General features: G+C 36.1%; 1 protein-coding gene across 1 annotated transcript; it reads right to left on the minus strand.

The window, feature by feature from the left end:
• Window positions 1-207: 207 nt before the first annotated feature.
• Window positions 208-12,300, minus strand: LOC112516445 (DUF21 domain-containing protein At2g14520-like). Its single transcript, XM_025123486.1, has 11 exons — window positions 11,897-12,300; window positions 10,348-10,424; window positions 9,996-10,079; window positions 9,553-9,666; window positions 9,373-9,459; window positions 2,449-2,588; window positions 2,084-2,171; window positions 1,442-1,515; window positions 1,119-1,246; window positions 653-912; window positions 208-570 (listed from the first exon to the last, which is right to left on the minus strand). The coding sequence occupies exons 1-11, from the start codon at window positions 12,072-12,074 to the stop codon at window positions 526-528; spliced, it is 1,275 nt and encodes a 424-aa protein (XP_024979254.1). The 5' UTR covers window positions 12,075-12,300; the 3' UTR covers window positions 208-525.
• Between the last annotated feature and the right edge of the window lie 5,186 nt (window positions 12,301-17,486).

Raw genomic sequence — 17,486 nt, forward strand, 5'->3', positions numbered from 1 at the left:
AACTTTATTTATTTCATCTATCTTACTCCATTTAATTTTTCAACGGTTGAAGGGGCAGAACCGAACAGGGGGTTGAAGGGGAGAGAGATGAGGGGATCTGGGTGCTGCTGATGATGCTTCGAAGAAGGTTTGGGGATGTTCACTGCAAGGTTTGGAGGCGTCTCTTACGATGAAGCTGTGAGTTCCATTAAGCTGCTAAGAAACAAAACAAAATATAGCTCGTTTGACTTAACGAATTGAGCTTCATATACCAATGTTCAACTCGGCTCGTTCAAGCCATTTGAACACAAACTTTTCCGAGCAAAACATGTTCATATGTTCATAACAATGACTTCCGTGAACATATACACGACTAATGTCCATGAATCTTTAACATACAGAAAGTTCTACCAGGAAACTACATTACATCTGAAGTGGAAGATTATATTCGCTTCACTTCAGACGCTCTTGAACTTCAAGCCGAGTCGACAAACACTAACAAGATTTTCGCCAAATGGCACCAGATTCAGTTCAAACTACCCTTTGTCATAAATCGTCAAATTGATGATCTGTTTCATCGAAGATTTCCTCCTAAATGGATGTAAAAAGTCATCATCAAATGCACATTGCTAACGAAATGGAGGATCATATTAGAGAGTTTATCAAGATTTACCTGCAACAATTCTTCGATTACATCTTCCATTGTTATTACGCCAACTGCTTCTTCATCAGGAAGTTTTGGAAGCGGCTTTCCATCGATCTCTAAGATATCCGAATACATTTCTTTCTTCCACTTTTTACTACTGAAAGAATTGCTTCCCCTGCTGGGAAAACTCTTCCACTGCTTGAATGATCTTTTCGTTTTTAAAATCTTTTCTAGAGGAGTCCTGCAATCACCATCAATATCTATGCAGACTTCCTTCACGCCTTTCTCTGTTGTGTTTCCATGTGTTTTTGGGAAGAGATTATTAGTTCACTAAACGAAACCAAACAAACCCTGTATATGATATCCCACACGGAGGTAGGATGTATGTAGATATTACTTCTATCTCAAGAGACAGAGAGGTCGTTTCCAAGAAGACCCCTGACTACTGAATTAGGTAAATCAGACTTCAGGATGGGGGCGTAGGAGGGCGTACCAGATAACAGGGTTTTCGTGGCAGGCTGATCCGTTGTTTTAACACATTGTCTCACAACAACCGCCATGTGACTGTGACCTTTCTGAAATTCATTCAAGATGTCGTATAATGGAAGAGATTCCGCAACCCTATAAGAAAATATGGCTTGTAAAACTAGTATCTGCCGATTGTCAAGTTCAACAACCACCGTTATTTTCCTTCTTATTTCATAACGTTTTCATGGAAAAAACACTTTTCCATTTGAACGGAAACAGTAAGAAAAAACATGGTAAGTAATGCAAAGAGCAACAAGTTATTAGACCCCTTTAACATTTGTAACATACTTGGGAATCCTGCGAATCGTGACATTCTTAACCGGGACTTCCTCATCTGCGTTGATGGTCAACATATTTTTCACCTAAAACATTAGAAACAAATTTAGCGATTTACCACAGGAATAGTATGACACAAATAAAATTCACATGGTAACAAGATGTAATGTAATGGCCCGGCAGATAAAATGTGCCATGGAAACAATTTATTCTGAATTCGAACTTATAGGATTAATCATTAGCTTTTACAAGTAAACCAGACCAAACTAAACGAGCCCAATGTATCCACCCGGAGGTGGGTCTGAAGGGTGGCATATGCGCACCCCTGACATCCACCCTAAGGAGTATCGAAGGCTTTTACAAGTGCATCAATCAAATCAATCATCCTCCATAAACCCAATGGTAAATAAATTGAAGTCCTAAATCCAACTAAACAACTTGGTGATGGATTTGGTGGTTGCCATTTACTTTAAATGTCAATACTACACAGAACCAACCCAAACAAGCACAGTATATCCCCACACGAAGGTGGGGTCGGGGCTGAAATGTACACAGGCCTGACCTCCACTTCAAAGAGGAACTCGAAAACAAGAAAGGCAGATATGCATTATTTGTTATGTTATTAGCGTCACAGAGGAGTTTAAATAATAGTACCAGAATAAGTCCAATTATATTTGTAGGTTGCTCGTAGTAGACAGGTACCCTGCTATGTCCTTTCTCCATAATTATATTCATCAAGTCCCTGTAGCACAACGTTATATGATACATAATGACAAAGGTTCCAAACATGGATAAGTTTCCTTGAGGGCCAGCTATTTGCAAAGGCTATGCATTGGGGCTCCCCCCGATAGGTCGTCAGTTCGAATCTCCTTAAGACCACTGGGGATTTTCTTGGCGTTATTTTCAGGGCCTCATGGGATTAGTCGATGTGTGCACAAGCTGGCCCCGACACTCATGGTTACAAAAAAAAACATGGATTAAGTATGGTTCTTACGAAAATTACTGAAAGTACTCAGCACCTGTCAAGTTTGGCATTAATGTCAACCGTGAAGGTGTCTGATATAGGAGTCATGGCATCACTGGCTGTTTTTTCTGTGAGTTCAAGTGCTCCTGCAATTATTGTTGTCTCATCATGTGTTAGTTCTCCACCTTTTCCAGCCTGTTTGCAAGGATACAAGAAGATCATGAAAATAGGGAGCGAAAAGTTGGCAGGAAGAATAAAGAGAAGATAAATAACTAAGCAGAGAAGCGCTAGTAACAGGAGGAAACCAGCTTCTATTTCTCTTTTTGTTTGTATTTATATAACTAGGTGGGATAACTAATTGGTGAATGGAACTGATCATATGGACATTGGGAAAGAGACTAACATCAAGCAGGAGAAATGCAAGGGTGTGATTGATACGCGAACAGGACCGAACGGGGGACAATGAGGTGTGCAGGTGAAAATTTTGTGGAAGAGTTCAGGGTTTAATTTGATATGGGTAGTTTAGTAATTTACCAATCTTATCTCATCTATTCATGTTCCACCTATTTTAGTGGGACAGAAAAAGGAAAAAAAAAAAAACTCAACAAACTTTTACATTTTGAGTGGGGAAAATTGCACCAAAATGGAACCAACTTTCACCTGATTCCTATTTTGGATTCAAAATCGTCATTTAGGGTCTCTATCAAACTTTTTGTTTATTTAAGGGTCTGGTTGATCTGTTGAACAAGTAACGGGTAATTTAAGGGTCTCTATCAAACTTTTGGTTTGATTTGCCAAATTTGATTTAAATTTTAATATTGATACGGATTGGTTAGATATAAATATCTTGAATGTGATATTTAATATTTATTTTTTATTGCATCAATTAATTTTTTTCTATTAAAATTTTTTTTTATTGCATTAGTAAAAAACAATTTTTATTGTGGTAATTTGGATTTTTTTTTAAATCTTCAATTTGATATCTGAATTTAAAAAAAAAACGAGATTTGAAATGAAAAATAGATTTTATTGCATTAATTTTTGAAAAAAAATGAATTTTAGTTATTTTTCTATAATTATTTTGCAATTTCAAATATGACGTGAAATATTAGTTTTAAAATATAAAATTAATATGACGTGGAATATCTTAGTTGGCAAAAAATATGGATGATATCAGCATTAACCGGTCAACCAAACCCTTAAATAAACAAAAAGTTTGATAGAGACCCCTAAATGACGATTTTGAAAGTTGGTTCTCCAAAATTGGAATCAGGTGAAAGTTGGTTCCATTTTGGTGCAATTTTCCCTTTTGAGTGAGCAAGTCCCTAAACTTTTTTGAACAAATAAATCCTTAAACTTGAAACGACCGAAGAAACCAAATGAATTTTCATATTTTAAATGATTAATTCCTATACAACTTTTTGACATAAAAATCCTAACATTTGTAAAAATATTTATATACTATTTCTTTATAGATGCATCAATAGATCTGTAACAAGATACAATAAAAGGAAATGATTATATGCTGTGGGATTGATATAGTTAATATAATCCCTGATTTCTTAGGATTATTTTTCCTTTTGTAACAGATATGGTAGAAATTTGAATATTTTGGTAAGTTTCCTTATATGTTATCAAACCCCTTAAATTATGGGATTCTAGTTACTAAGCTGTATAAATACCCCTTTTGCTTTTCAATGAGAACAACTATAGGATTTCTCTGAAATTACATGGTACCAGAGCTACAAAGGTATCTGTTTTAACAACTTCTTATTTGTTGTTAATAATCAGAACCAATAACCGAGGTTCAACATGCCGGAGTCCGAATCAAACTCCACCGTCACATCTACCGATCAATCAACACCAATAGTTTACTCTCAATCACCGATGCAAATCACAGTGCATCGTTTGAATGGGAAAAACTATCTGGGATGGTCACAATCTGTAAAACTCGCCATTGTTGGTCAAGGTAAGTTGGGCTTCCCGAGCGGTGAAACTTCAAAACCAGTCTCATCTGATCCAGAAGACCATAAATGGTGTTCTGAGAATTCTTTAGTAACTGCGTGGCTACTCAATTCAATAGACATGTCCATTGCTAAGCCACATATGTTCATGAAAACAGCCAAGGAAGTGTAGGACTCTGCTCGAACGACATATTCAGACTTGGAGAATTCTTCCCAGATCTTTGAAATTAAAACACATTTGTGGCAAGCCAAACAAGATAACCGTGATGTTAACTCTTACTATAATGAGATGGTAGCATTATGGCAAGAATTGGATCAATGCCACGATAATGTGTGGGAGAGTTCTGCAGATTATACTCGTCTGAAGAAGAAAGAGGAGAATGACCATGTGTTCATGTTCCTCGCTGGTGTTCGCCCAAGTCTCGACGAAGTTAAAGGAAGAATTCTTGGCCGAAAGCCTCTTCCATCCATCCGAGAAGTTAATTCAGAAGTAAGACTTGAAGAAAGCCGACGAAAAGTAATGACGAATGGGATCCAACCTACTGATGTCGGGGACACAGCAGCCCTACTTGTCTGTGGCATAGAACAAGGGAGTGATACAAAAAAGAAACCTTATTGTGACCATTGTAAGAGGTTTTGGCACACTCGGGACAAGTGTTGGAAGCTTCATGGCAAGCCTATCGGCTGGAAGAGTAAGTCCGAAAGAGCCCTACATACCACAGTTGAAACGACTCAAGACACTCAAATCCAACCAGGACCGTCTCAATTCACAAAGGATCAAATGGAGCAGCTCCTAAAATTACTTAAAACCAGACCTATGTCTTCTTCTGCTGACGCATCTTGTGCCTATGTGCAATGTGCAATCTGGTAAAAACACCCCTTCGTCTAACTATTCATCTTCTCATATGTGCTTACAAAATACATCAGCCTCGATTATTGATTCAGGGGCATCTAATCACATGACTTCTTGTTCGAATCTCTTTAATTCTTATAAGCCTTGTGCAGGAAATAGAAAAGTGCGAATTGTTGTGCTTACAAATCTCTTTCTAATGTCCTACATGTTCCAAAACTCATGATCTCATCTCTGTTCATAAACTCGTTGCTGACCTCAATTGTCGTGCTTTGTTCTTTCCTTCCATTTGCATTTTTTAGGACCTGGACTCGGGGCGGGATGATTGGATGTGCTAATGAATGTGGTGGACTCTACATACTAGATGATGGAATCCACTCTAATAAGACTTCTTGCTTCTTCATCGCATCTTATTTGAGTAATAATGAGATTTATTTATGGCACTTTAGACTTGGACATCCAAGTTTATTTTATTTAAAACATTTGTTTCCTATGTTATTTGGTAATAAAAATCCCTCAACCTTTCAATATGAGATTTGTGCGTTAGCAAAAGTACACAAAAGTACGTATCATCCACAACCATATAAACCATCTATGCCTTTTGCTTTGATACATAGTGACATATGGGGTCCTTCTAAAGTCACTACGTGTCATGGGAATAGATGGTTATTACCTTCATAGATGATCATACAAGGGTTTGTTGGGTCTATTTGCTTAAAGAAAAATCAGAAGTTGAACATGTTTTCAAAAAATTCTACACATAACTCAATTTGGCACTAAGATTCAAATTCTTAGAAGTGACAATGGTAGGGAATATTTTATTAAAACTCTAGGGAATTCTTTTAGATGCACAAGGCATAGTTCAACAAAGCTCATGCTTAGATACTCCACCAGAAAACGGCATAGCTGAAAGAAAAAACAGGCATCTTCTTGAAATCACTCGGGCTTTACTATTTTCAACTGAAATACCAAAATATTTATAGGGTGATGCTCTTCTACATGCTACATATTTAATGAACCGAATGTCGTCTAAAGCTTTAAAGTTTCAAACACCCATATTTGTTTTAGAAAGTTCTTTTCCAAAGTCACAATTATTTTGTTTCATGCCTTTAATTTTTTTTTTATTGTACCATGTTTATTAAGAGCACCAATTCAACCTCAGCAAATTAGACCACAAAGCCCTCAAATGTGTTTTTGTAGGAATCGCACCACATAAAAAGGGATTTAAATGTTTTCATCCAAACATGGGGAAAATGTTTGTTACCATGGATGTTAAGTTTTTTGAAAATATTCCTTTCTTTAAATCTCATCTTCAGGGGGAGAATAGAAAAGAACACTTAAATTTTTCGGATCTATTCCAACTACATTTGAGCCATCTGCATTTGACTCAAATCCCAAAGATTGTCCAATCTTTGAACACAAGGAAAATGTAGATGTTCCAATAGAACCACCACTAGATCGAGAAAGTGAACATAATATTCCTCCTGAAGAAACTGAAGTATCATTTGAACCTCAACAAGTTACTCAAAAGGACTGTAGTGAAAAAGAAAAAAAAACACAGTTCAGAAAAGTGTATGAGCGAAGATTCCCTCCAAACAAAGAGTTCAACAAAATCTCAGCTCCTGATTCCGAACCGAGAAAGGAACCATCTCTTGGTAAGTCATGTGACCTGAATGTTCCAATAGCCTCGAGAGAAAAAAAACGTGCATGTGTTAAACATTCTATGTCCAATTACATGTCTTGCTCAAAACTCTCACCAAAATACTCTGCTTTCACTTCAAATGTGTCCAAAGTTCAAATTCCTAACACTATAAAGGAAGCCCTTAAAGTCCAGAGTGAAAAAAGGCTGTTCTAGAGGAATTGAGTGCTCTTGAGAAGAATCAGACATGGCGTGTTGAAGATCTTCCGAAAGGTATTCCCACAGTTGGTTGTAAGTGGGTATTTACTCTAAAATTTAATGCTGATGTAGCCCTTGAAAGATATAAAGCAAGGCTAGTAGCCAAAGGTTTCACATAAACCTATGGCATTGATTATACAAAAACATTTGCTCTAGTTGCAAAGTTAAATACCCTAAGAATTCTACTTTCAGTAGCAGCAAATCTTGATTGGCCAATTAGGCAATTTGATGTGAAAAATGCCTTCTTGAATGGCAAACTAGAAGAAGAAGTTTATATGTTGCCACCACCTAGGTTTGAAAGTACTTTGGCACAGAAGTGTACAAATTAGAGAAAGCTTTGTATGGGCTCGAGCAATCCCCAAAGGCATTGTTAAAGTCACGGATACAAACAGGCTCAATCTGATCATACTCTATTCACTCGATTTTCCTCAAAAGGTAAAATTACAACCTTAATAGTTTATCTCCTTTGTATTGTCACAAAGGAGATACGTTCTGGATCTTTTACAAGATACTGGAATGAGTGCATGTCGACCGATAGATACTCCAATTGACCCCAACAAAAGGTTGGATGGCATTATTGATGGGAAGCAGATTGATATTCATCAATACCAACGGTTGGTTGGAAGGTTGATTTACTTATCACATACACGACCTGACATTGTTTTTGCAATTAGCATGGTGAGCCAATTTATGCATTGTCCTTATGAAGAACATGAAGAAGTTGTCCATAGAATTCTTAGATAGTTAAAGAGTTGTCCATGCAAAGGACTACTCTATAAAAAAGGAGACAACCGAACCATTGGAGCCTTCACTAATGCAAGCTGGGCAGACCTAAACATGAGCAGAAGATCTACATCGGGATATTGTACTTATGTATAGGGAAATCTTGTCACGTGAAGAAGCAAGAAACAAAGTGTTGTATCCAGAAGCAGTGTAGAAGCTGAATTCAGATCAATGGCAGATGGCATATGTGAAATAATATGGATCAAAAGGGTCTTTGTTGACTTACGTTTAAAGGTTGAGCTACCTATGAAGTTGTTTTGTGATAATAAAGCAGCCATTAGCATCTCACAAAATCCAGTCCAACATGACAGGACAAAACACATTGAAGTGGACTGACATTTCATAAGGGAAAAGTTGGACAATGGGACTATCTGCATTGCATTCATCCCTTCCAAAGAGCAAACAATAGATATCTTAACCAAAGGACTATTTAGACCCGCATTCGATTGTCTTATTGACAAGTTGGGCATGTATGATATATATGCACCAACTTGAGGGGAAGTGTGGAATTGATACAGTGAATATAATCCCTGATTTCTTGGGATTATTTTTCCTTTTGTAACAAATTTGGTAGATATTTGTATAGTTTGATAAGTTTCCTTGTATGTTATCAAATCCCTTAAATTATGGGATTCTAGTTAGGTATCTAAGTTGTATAAATACCCCTTTTGCTTTTCAATGAGAATAACAATAGAATTTCTTTGAAATTACATATACCATTTTCATTATCCATGATTTATCTTTCAGATTCAACTGATAATCATAAGAGAAATTAATAATTATGTATTTTACAGATTCAAGTGACAATTACAAGATCATAACAAACACTGTGATTATCATTTAAATTTGAAAAATATACAATGGTTGATAAAAATGGTGTGTGTTTTTTGGTTTTATTGGTTCGTTGTACATTGCTACTGAGTTGGTGATAAATAGAAAGAGAAATGGTACATTTATAAGTGTAAGGATCTATTCGTTCAAAAAATGTTCAGGGACTTAATTTCTCAAAATATGAAATTTCGTTGGGTTTTCTTCGGTTTTAGTTAGTTCAAGGATTTATTTGTTCGATTTCAGTAAATTCAAGGATTTATTTGTTCAAAAAAGAGTTTTTTTTTAAGTATATAATATTTATATACAGAAAAATGCAACAAATAAACCCACACACACTTCTCACCTTTGATGAGGTTTGAACCCCTGACCTCCTAAGAGGCCAAAGACTACGATACCCCTAGGTCAAAGGCCCTTTGGTTTGTTCAAAAAAAAGTTCAAGAACTTGATCATTCAAAACACGAAAGTTCGTTGGCTTTTTTTAAACTTTCCCAAGGAATGCATTTTTATCGCACCTCAGGTACTGTCTCGTCCCATTCTAATGTCGTGCCAAACGTGGTACAACAAGTTTTTGAACTTACCATGTTCCTCATACCAAACTCATATCCTTCAATAAGCAAATTGTGGAGGAATTTGACCAAGTTGTAAGACACATACCTCATTACCGTGAAAATTAACAAGTGTTTTCAACTCAGCTCTGCGGAATAGAGCAACATGTTCATGGCCCAGCAGATAGTCAAGTAGCTGATTCATTTCGAAACAAAGTCAAAAATCACAAGTTCCAACTTCCAACACCGTTTGACTAGTTTATGGAAAGTGGTAAACAAACTGAATTACCTTGCTTATAGGATATGCAATGGGAAAACAAATGCAAACAAGAACACGCACAAATGGAGACACGGTCGCACCAATAGCCAGTCCATGCCTAGTACAAACAGATTGCGGTATGATCTGTGGATGGGAGTAAATAGTAACCAGTGACAGTGAAAATAATAACGAAGGTTCCAACTAGAGATGCAAAAAAAAGCCCAAGCCCGATCAGGCTAACTTTTTTTCAAGGCCTGGTTAAAGCCCAGCTTGAAAAAGCCAAATTCTTCAACCCCAAAACAGGGGCTTTTCTTTTGTGTACCGATAAAACAGGCTTCAAAGGCCCAGGCCTTGTGCATCTCTAGTTACAACACCTAGTGACCTTCGGCCCAATGGTACAAACCTGCAAGCCCATCAATCTGAACTTTGAAGCTCATTCTGCTTACTAATGTACATAATAGATTATTACTCACCTCACCAAACAGAAGTATCAATGTCACTGAAATAAGAATAGCACCCAAAGCTGTGACCAGACCATCCAGAAAAATTGGGAGAGCCTGAGAAGATAACAACCATTTCAAACTTAATCTACTCAAAAACAGCTTGTTTGAAGGGTAACGTTCGTGTAGGAACCAAAGATATTTTGAGAACTTTGAGATTTGAGAACCACATATTCATAAATTATCCACGATGAATATACCTAAAAATTCATAAATACTATTCAATAATGTATAATTCATGAATAGTTGGTTCTCATGGTCTTCAAAATATTTACGGTTCTCAAATGAACCTGCCCCTTGTTTGAAAATGTTATATATGAAATACCTCCATTGCGGCAGCATTGCAAAGAAGAAGTGTGCAAAGCAAAAGATGCTGCCTTTTGACCACGGGTAGTATTTTCTCTGCCGGGATAAAGAATTAGTAGTAGTGACATAAGAATCACCTGGCCAACAACTTAATATAGACCAGAAGTTTTAGCAAAACTTGAATAGCATATCAACTTATTTGTTCTGGCTTTCAGGAAGAAAAAACTGATATTATAGACAAATAAGTATTTCAGCATCATATCGATAAACCCCATACCCAAATGCACATATGCCTGACCACTAACCATCTCCATCTCCTCCTAGACCCTGTTCATGTGCTTTTGGAGATATGATATTTTTTGGAAAGCCTTCTCTTTGGTCTGTGTCAATTTCTTATCCTCGTCTTGTTTTACGTGTTCCATTTTTGATCTTGTTTTACGTGTTTCAGGTACAGAATGACTTTCAAATGGCCTCTGATTTTAAACTCATCCCTTGATTGGTTTTAAAGAGTTATGCATCTAGCACCATCCTCAGGGGGGGGGGGGTCATTAAAGGCCATCTTTCCTGTGAAGATGACCTTTAGAAAAGATCAAATCTTTATTATTTTTCTTTTCTAATCATTTAAGAATATGCAGAATACTTTAAAAGGGGGAACACCCACCCTCGATGTCCTAGATCTTTCAATGGATGGATAGAACCACCACCACCACCGAAATAGCAGTAAGGCGGATGGAACAACAATTAGCACCAGAAAAATACCAGTTGGGGGAAGAGAACAGGTGCCAAAACATTAAAAAGTAGCAATGGCATAAATGGGATTGTAGTAGTCAAAACCACCCATAATGATTTTTCTTGAGCACACCCCTTTTTTACTCTCAAGTATTGGTTCCCATTCTTATCCTCATCTTTCTTTTGGTAACCATGGGTGTCTGGTCCGTTTGCGTGCACCTCAACTAATCTCACGGAACACTGAAGTTAATAGTCAGACAAACAGTCCAGTAGCCTTTAAGAGACTTTGAACTGCTGATCTCTAGGAGTAAAACAAAGGTCTTAGAATTTGAATTACCCCTTAAGTTGTTGAGTTTCTTTAATGCTCTAAGGCCTGAAGACTATGGATTTACCCCCATTGATCCACATCGATTGTAAGACCAAGTTGTAGTTGAGATCAGGACAAAAGAAAGTTCTAGTTTTACTACATTTGTATGTGTGTTTTTTTTGTGGTTTCTTTAGGTGGATCAGTGTAGACACGCTTGAACTGTTTAGGTTTTCTCTTTGGGATATGTAAGGTGCAGGATCATCTGTTTCTAGTATGGACTTCTATTTGATTCCCGTAACAAGTTTGAGCACATATTAACAATAGATTTTCAGATAATGCAACTTACTTTCTTATATCCAAACTGAGAAGGTATATGGTAATAAGAAGATCACAGAAATGATAATTCAGACAATAACATATATTAAGTCGCATAAGAGTTGAAAGACAAAATGAAGCAACACAAACACAAGCATAAAAAACAAAGTTAAGAACTTCAGACAAAAACAGAAAAGGAAAATTTTGAACCATGCACCTGCGTATTTACGGTCTTTTGGAGTCCCAGATTTAGCAAGAACTTCAAGATCAACGAGACTCATAGACATAAGCCCTAAAGTAAGCCCAGACATCAAACCAGCGAACAAAACCAAGAACGCTACGATCCCAATATGTAAAAAGAACCCGGTCCCGCAACATTCGTACTGCACCGTCATAACAATCCAACCAATGTATTTCTTCTTCTTTAGAACTAGTTTTTTCCGACCATTCTGATTACAAAACCCTAACTCCACCGGAAATCAAATTCAACACGGGTTTATCCTTTAGAAAGCAAATGAAGCGTGAGAAAATAATGGTGAAAGTGAGGAATGATGATATAATTGTGACAGCGTGAAGCCATGTCGAGTGAGATGGTGAAAGGGGGAAGACGATCGTGTGGTGTCTGAGGATTTGGGTGGCTGGAGGAGATATTACTGTTGGATGCTGACACACGCCCATTATCGTCCTCGCTTCCATTATTTTCATTAAATAATCACAAATTTACAAAAATTGTTTGTCTTTTTATGTTCAGGTTACAGGTGTCCTCCTACATTCTTTTTCTTTCTTTTTTTCTTATTTACTAATTTCCTCTTAAACTTATTTTTTATATTACTTAATTTTAATATTTATATTTATAGTATATTACTAGTTGTGTACTCGTGCAATGCGGCGGGATGTAAAAATTCATTAAAATTTATTCAATTTCGAGATATCAAAGTCTTTCAAGGTGTCATAAAGCCTACAACATTTGTACTTACAGTAGAGTCAAATAACCATCTATGTGAAATGTCGGTATTAGTTGCTTCTGCAATCGTTCGTACAAAAACAAATCTTTTAAGTGGAATTTGTATAATAACAAATCCCTTTGTCACTTCTGACTCTATTTTTGATCTGCAACACAATCATGAGTTAGTTTCTCAGAAGTCAGAACCAAAACATTATAATCATCACATGAACAAAATTTCGGAAAGTATTAGCTCACTTCCCCCTATGTTGTAATGGATTTGTCGGTGGTTTTGTTTCAAAGACCTGTTTAGCCCATTTCTAGTATGCTTTCATTGACTTCACCTCTCCTGMAAATGAAGATCAACTACATTACTCAATTTCTAAAATYAGAGATTCTACATTTTTTCTTCATTAATTACTCAACAAACTGAATTTAAGGTTAGGTTTCTCTATCTTATTCCATTTTGAAAAGATATCAAAGTCTTACATAATTTACATATCTCTTCCCAACCATATATAGAATGGGAAAATTTCTATCCTCAACTCAATTAAATGAAGAATTAGAAACAATTACCCGTTGAAATTGCCTCATCAAGGATATCCTTGAATCGATGTGAATCAAGCTTGGGATATCAGCACGACATAGAGCAGAAGAGCCTGTGGAGATTAAACAAAATCTTTAGAGAACTTATCTCAAAATGTCATGAAGTCTACTACATCTATACATATGTTAGATTCAACTAACCATCCACCCATAACGTTGGTGTTGGTAGCTTTTGCAATCATCCGTAAAAATAGAACAAATTTTCACATGGAATGTCTAAAATAACAAACCCTTTTTTAAAACAAATCGATGTTCTAGATAAATTTTTTGGATCATGACTACTCCAAGTCAATTTTTATTCAAAATGATCAGAAATTACAAAATTATACACATAATCTAACCGAAAAAATGTCTCTATCCAAAATATATTTTGAGTACTCTTTCGAATGAGACTTAATTTTACACCCACATACATCCTTCAAAACCCAACTCAAACTAAGACTTACTCAACCCTATTATATTTAATGACATGTCTCAATATACTTTTTTCAAGACTAATCACTTATGCCTTCTTCATTGTCTTTATCATATACCTATCATCATTCACATGCAAAAAAAGTTGCCATTTTTCCAAGAGAAGAGAGCTCTTGAAGATCCTCATCCCATAAATCGAAAACATGTAGTCATTTGGATCCACGTTATACAATTTCCTAAGAGTCCATAAAAAATACCAAAAAGTGATCTTAATTGTAGAAGCTTTCTACCAAAAAAAAAAAGATTTCATGGTATCCTTTCATTTAAATAGGTGATCTTGTGTATCAGTTTGTAGTATGTTGTTCAATGGCACAGATCAATTGTGCAGGTTATTTTTGTACCATCATCATTAATATAACTTTGCCTTTCAAAACCACAAAGGCACTAACCCTGGCCTTAAATACAATTATAAAACTTTTTTCAATCTTCYAATTACTTCAACAAAATGCCATTTTSTTAAATAATGATGTATTGATGCTTCTTCTAAAGCCWTAAAGATCATGTTGGTTGATCTTTTAACACTTATGTAATCAATTTTGCATCATAATATATGAATATACAACAAAGGGGATGTTTTTAACCAACCTGRTGATGATATCTTCAAAAGGTGCAAATTCCTAACATACTAAATGCAGAAATGCTGCTGGCTAAGACAAAAAGAACCACCAGACAGAAGATAATATAGCTGCTTAGTTCAATTCAAGACGGCCTCTGCAAATCACCAGGAATCAAAATAATCCAATCATTGTCGAGATATAAAGAAATAATAAAAGATGTAGGATCAATCCACCATGCTGACCATGTTAGTATAATTGTATTCTAATCTTTTAGTTAAAGTGTATTAGTTTAACTAAAATTATGTCGGAATAATCCACCAACAGCTTCTGCAGATGCCATTTTATGATATATACTTAGTTGAATTGACATTGGTGTTATAATGAGAACCTTGGTCTGGAATGATTCTGATCTTTAATATGTTCCTCGGTGCAATACTATAAGGACACATTATGTTCTACTATCTATTGGCTACTGCCCTAAGGACTTGGGCATAAACTGTTTTGGTAAAAGTGATCAGCATTTTCCAGGCAATTAACTAACACTAAGAACAATCTCCAGTGTCCACCAGCTCTGCCACCCATTTGACCACCAGCTACCACTACCAGATCGGTGAGCCTGCTGGACATAAGGAGGCATGTCCGACTACTCCTGTTCCCTTTCAATAACTCCTAGAATTTCAATGATCCCTGTTGGAGGGCAACAATGATTAATTAGTCGTGTTTCATTTTCTTTTTTTTATTTTATGTTGCTATCAAAGACCAGAAAATGAAACCTGTTCCAAAACGAATGTTAGCCTAAGTGACCAGTCTACTTGCTTCATGCTTTCTTGTTTCTCATTTGCTAGTCGGTATTGAAAYAAAGGCATATGGGTATGTATGCATTACAGCAGGCTGCTGCTGCAGCATGCCATTGTTGATGGAGGAACCATATTTTACTACTACACACATCAGACAAGTCATGCATTTTTACAAACACCTGGCATACAAGCTGTGATRATAGGCTTATATGCATAGGCAAAACACAAAGAGAACAAAATAGGCAAAACAACAAAATCGAAATCCCAGTTCATATGGTAAGCAAATGGTAAAATTCACAGAACCAAAACACATAAATTTTAATAACAACCAAACAACATATAAATCTATTTCCAAGAATACGAACCACACACAGTACCTCAAATTTTCAAAGCGATGTAAAAGAGGATTCTTACCTATAACTTGTAAATAGCATGGGGCTTCCTTCATCGATCGTTAAACCAGAAAGAAGAAATAAAGTTATATTCTCATCAGAAGTGGTTGCAGAAATCAAAATTGAAATAAAGCATACCAAAAAGAAGAGCATACCTCCAAATTCTAGGGTTTTGAAGAACCTGTGAAATTAGATCAACAGGGAGGAGGGAGCTATATGTATCAATGAGGATTTGATACATCAAATCCCTTTGATACATGAAATCGGTTCTTTGATCGAGGTGATACATCTACACCACCATTGTTATGCAAATGAGGTMTGTGAAGAAGAAAGACCCTCTGCTTCCTAACCCAAAATGTTGTTGGTCGCAGACAAAGGATACATAAGAGAAGAAATTTTTTGGTCTTGGTGGTCGCAGAGGTAGGAGAAAGAAAAGAAGGAAACCGGAAGAAGAAACCGGCCCAAAATGGGTAATTTTTGGTGTTTGAAAACCATTGCATAAACAACTTGTAYATTATGCATAATAATTTGTAATTAAGAGTTTTTTAAATTTGTTGCATAAAATGATGGTACTTTAAGCTTTAAAACTTGTACTTAATTTGTTGAAAATTACATGTTTTGAGTGCGTCGATCATTCATTTGGAGTCATGTAATTTAGATTGTAATAAAATGGATCCATAGGCATGTGATTCAGTCATTTTGAAAAGTGAAGAGTTTTTATGTTCTCACTTTGAGACCAGTGCTCGAGTAAGCATCGTGGTCATGTCGGTATTGTAGAGAGGAACCCATGTAGGGTTGGACTCCGGATCATATCGGTATTACAAAGATAAACTCTTATGAATCAGGCTCTAGGATTGTAGGTATTACGAATGTGATCTCTTGTTGAGTCGGACTTCAGGACCCTGGTATTACAGTGATGAACTCATGAGGAGTCTAGCACTGAGACCCTTGTTATTGAGGCTTTCGCCTAATAAAGTTGACATTAAGTCACCGAGGGTATTGTGGGGATGAACTCATGTGGAGTCGATCCAGGACCATTGGCTTTCAAGGTGTAACTCAATTGTATAAGAGTAAGTACTAAGATCAGGGTATTACAGTGGACATGTGAAAGGAGTTAGACACTTGGACCTGGATCTGAGGTGATACTCGGTAACGTTGATGAATGACTTACTTTGTGTTTCGCCAATGATAGATGGAACCTCATCATCGAAAGGTGTTGCTTTTTGATATAGAGTTTATCCATCTTTTTGGTGCCGTTACGGGCATGGAGGGTTATCCATATTTGTGGTTTTGGTATATTGGACCCTATCCATGTTTTGGTGCTTTGAATAATAGAGTTCTATCCATGTTTTTAGTTTTTGATTATTAAACCTTATACACGATCTGTGTGCGTGTTAGGTTTTGGTTTCACACTAAATGAGTGTTTTGATTGATGAGTTTTCATCACGAAAATGGTGGGTTTGGGGAAAAATGTTTTTATAATAAATGCATTTCATTTTGGAAGTGGTAATTTAGATAGCAATTTTTCAGTTTTACCTTTTTATATTAATTATAAAAATAATCTGAACTCACTAGGCATTAAACTTAACTCTTTTTATTTGTCGACATATGCATCAGGTCCTCGTCGGGGAATGGTAATAGCGACACTATAATGAGATGAATGCTAGTCGTTCCTAATCTAGACTTTGTGTCCGATTTTGTTTGTAATCCATTGATGTTAAACCTTAAATTGACGTTTTAGGTAATTCAAATATTGTCCGTTAGAAAAGAACATATCGCAATTGATATATTACAAAAAAATTTAAGTTAATCACTACAAAGTTTAATATTTATACATAAATTTTTCAAAAACTAATAAATAATTAAATAAGATGGTATCATGGTATTACCGTGGTACACAACTTCCAATACCATGTACGGACAAAGTCTGCATACTTGGTAAGACGATACTACCACCCGATTGTAATTGGTACCAATTTAATTGGTACAATTGGTATGCATGTTAATTGATTTAATTTGGTACAAATCCCCCCTCTCC

Source organism: Cynara cardunculus, assembly GCF_001531365.2.
Source record: "Cynara cardunculus var. scolymus isolate 2C chromosome LG 8, CcrdV1, whole genome shotgun sequence".
Lineage (NCBI taxonomy): Eukaryota > Viridiplantae > Streptophyta > Magnoliopsida > Asterales > Asteraceae > Cynara > Cynara cardunculus.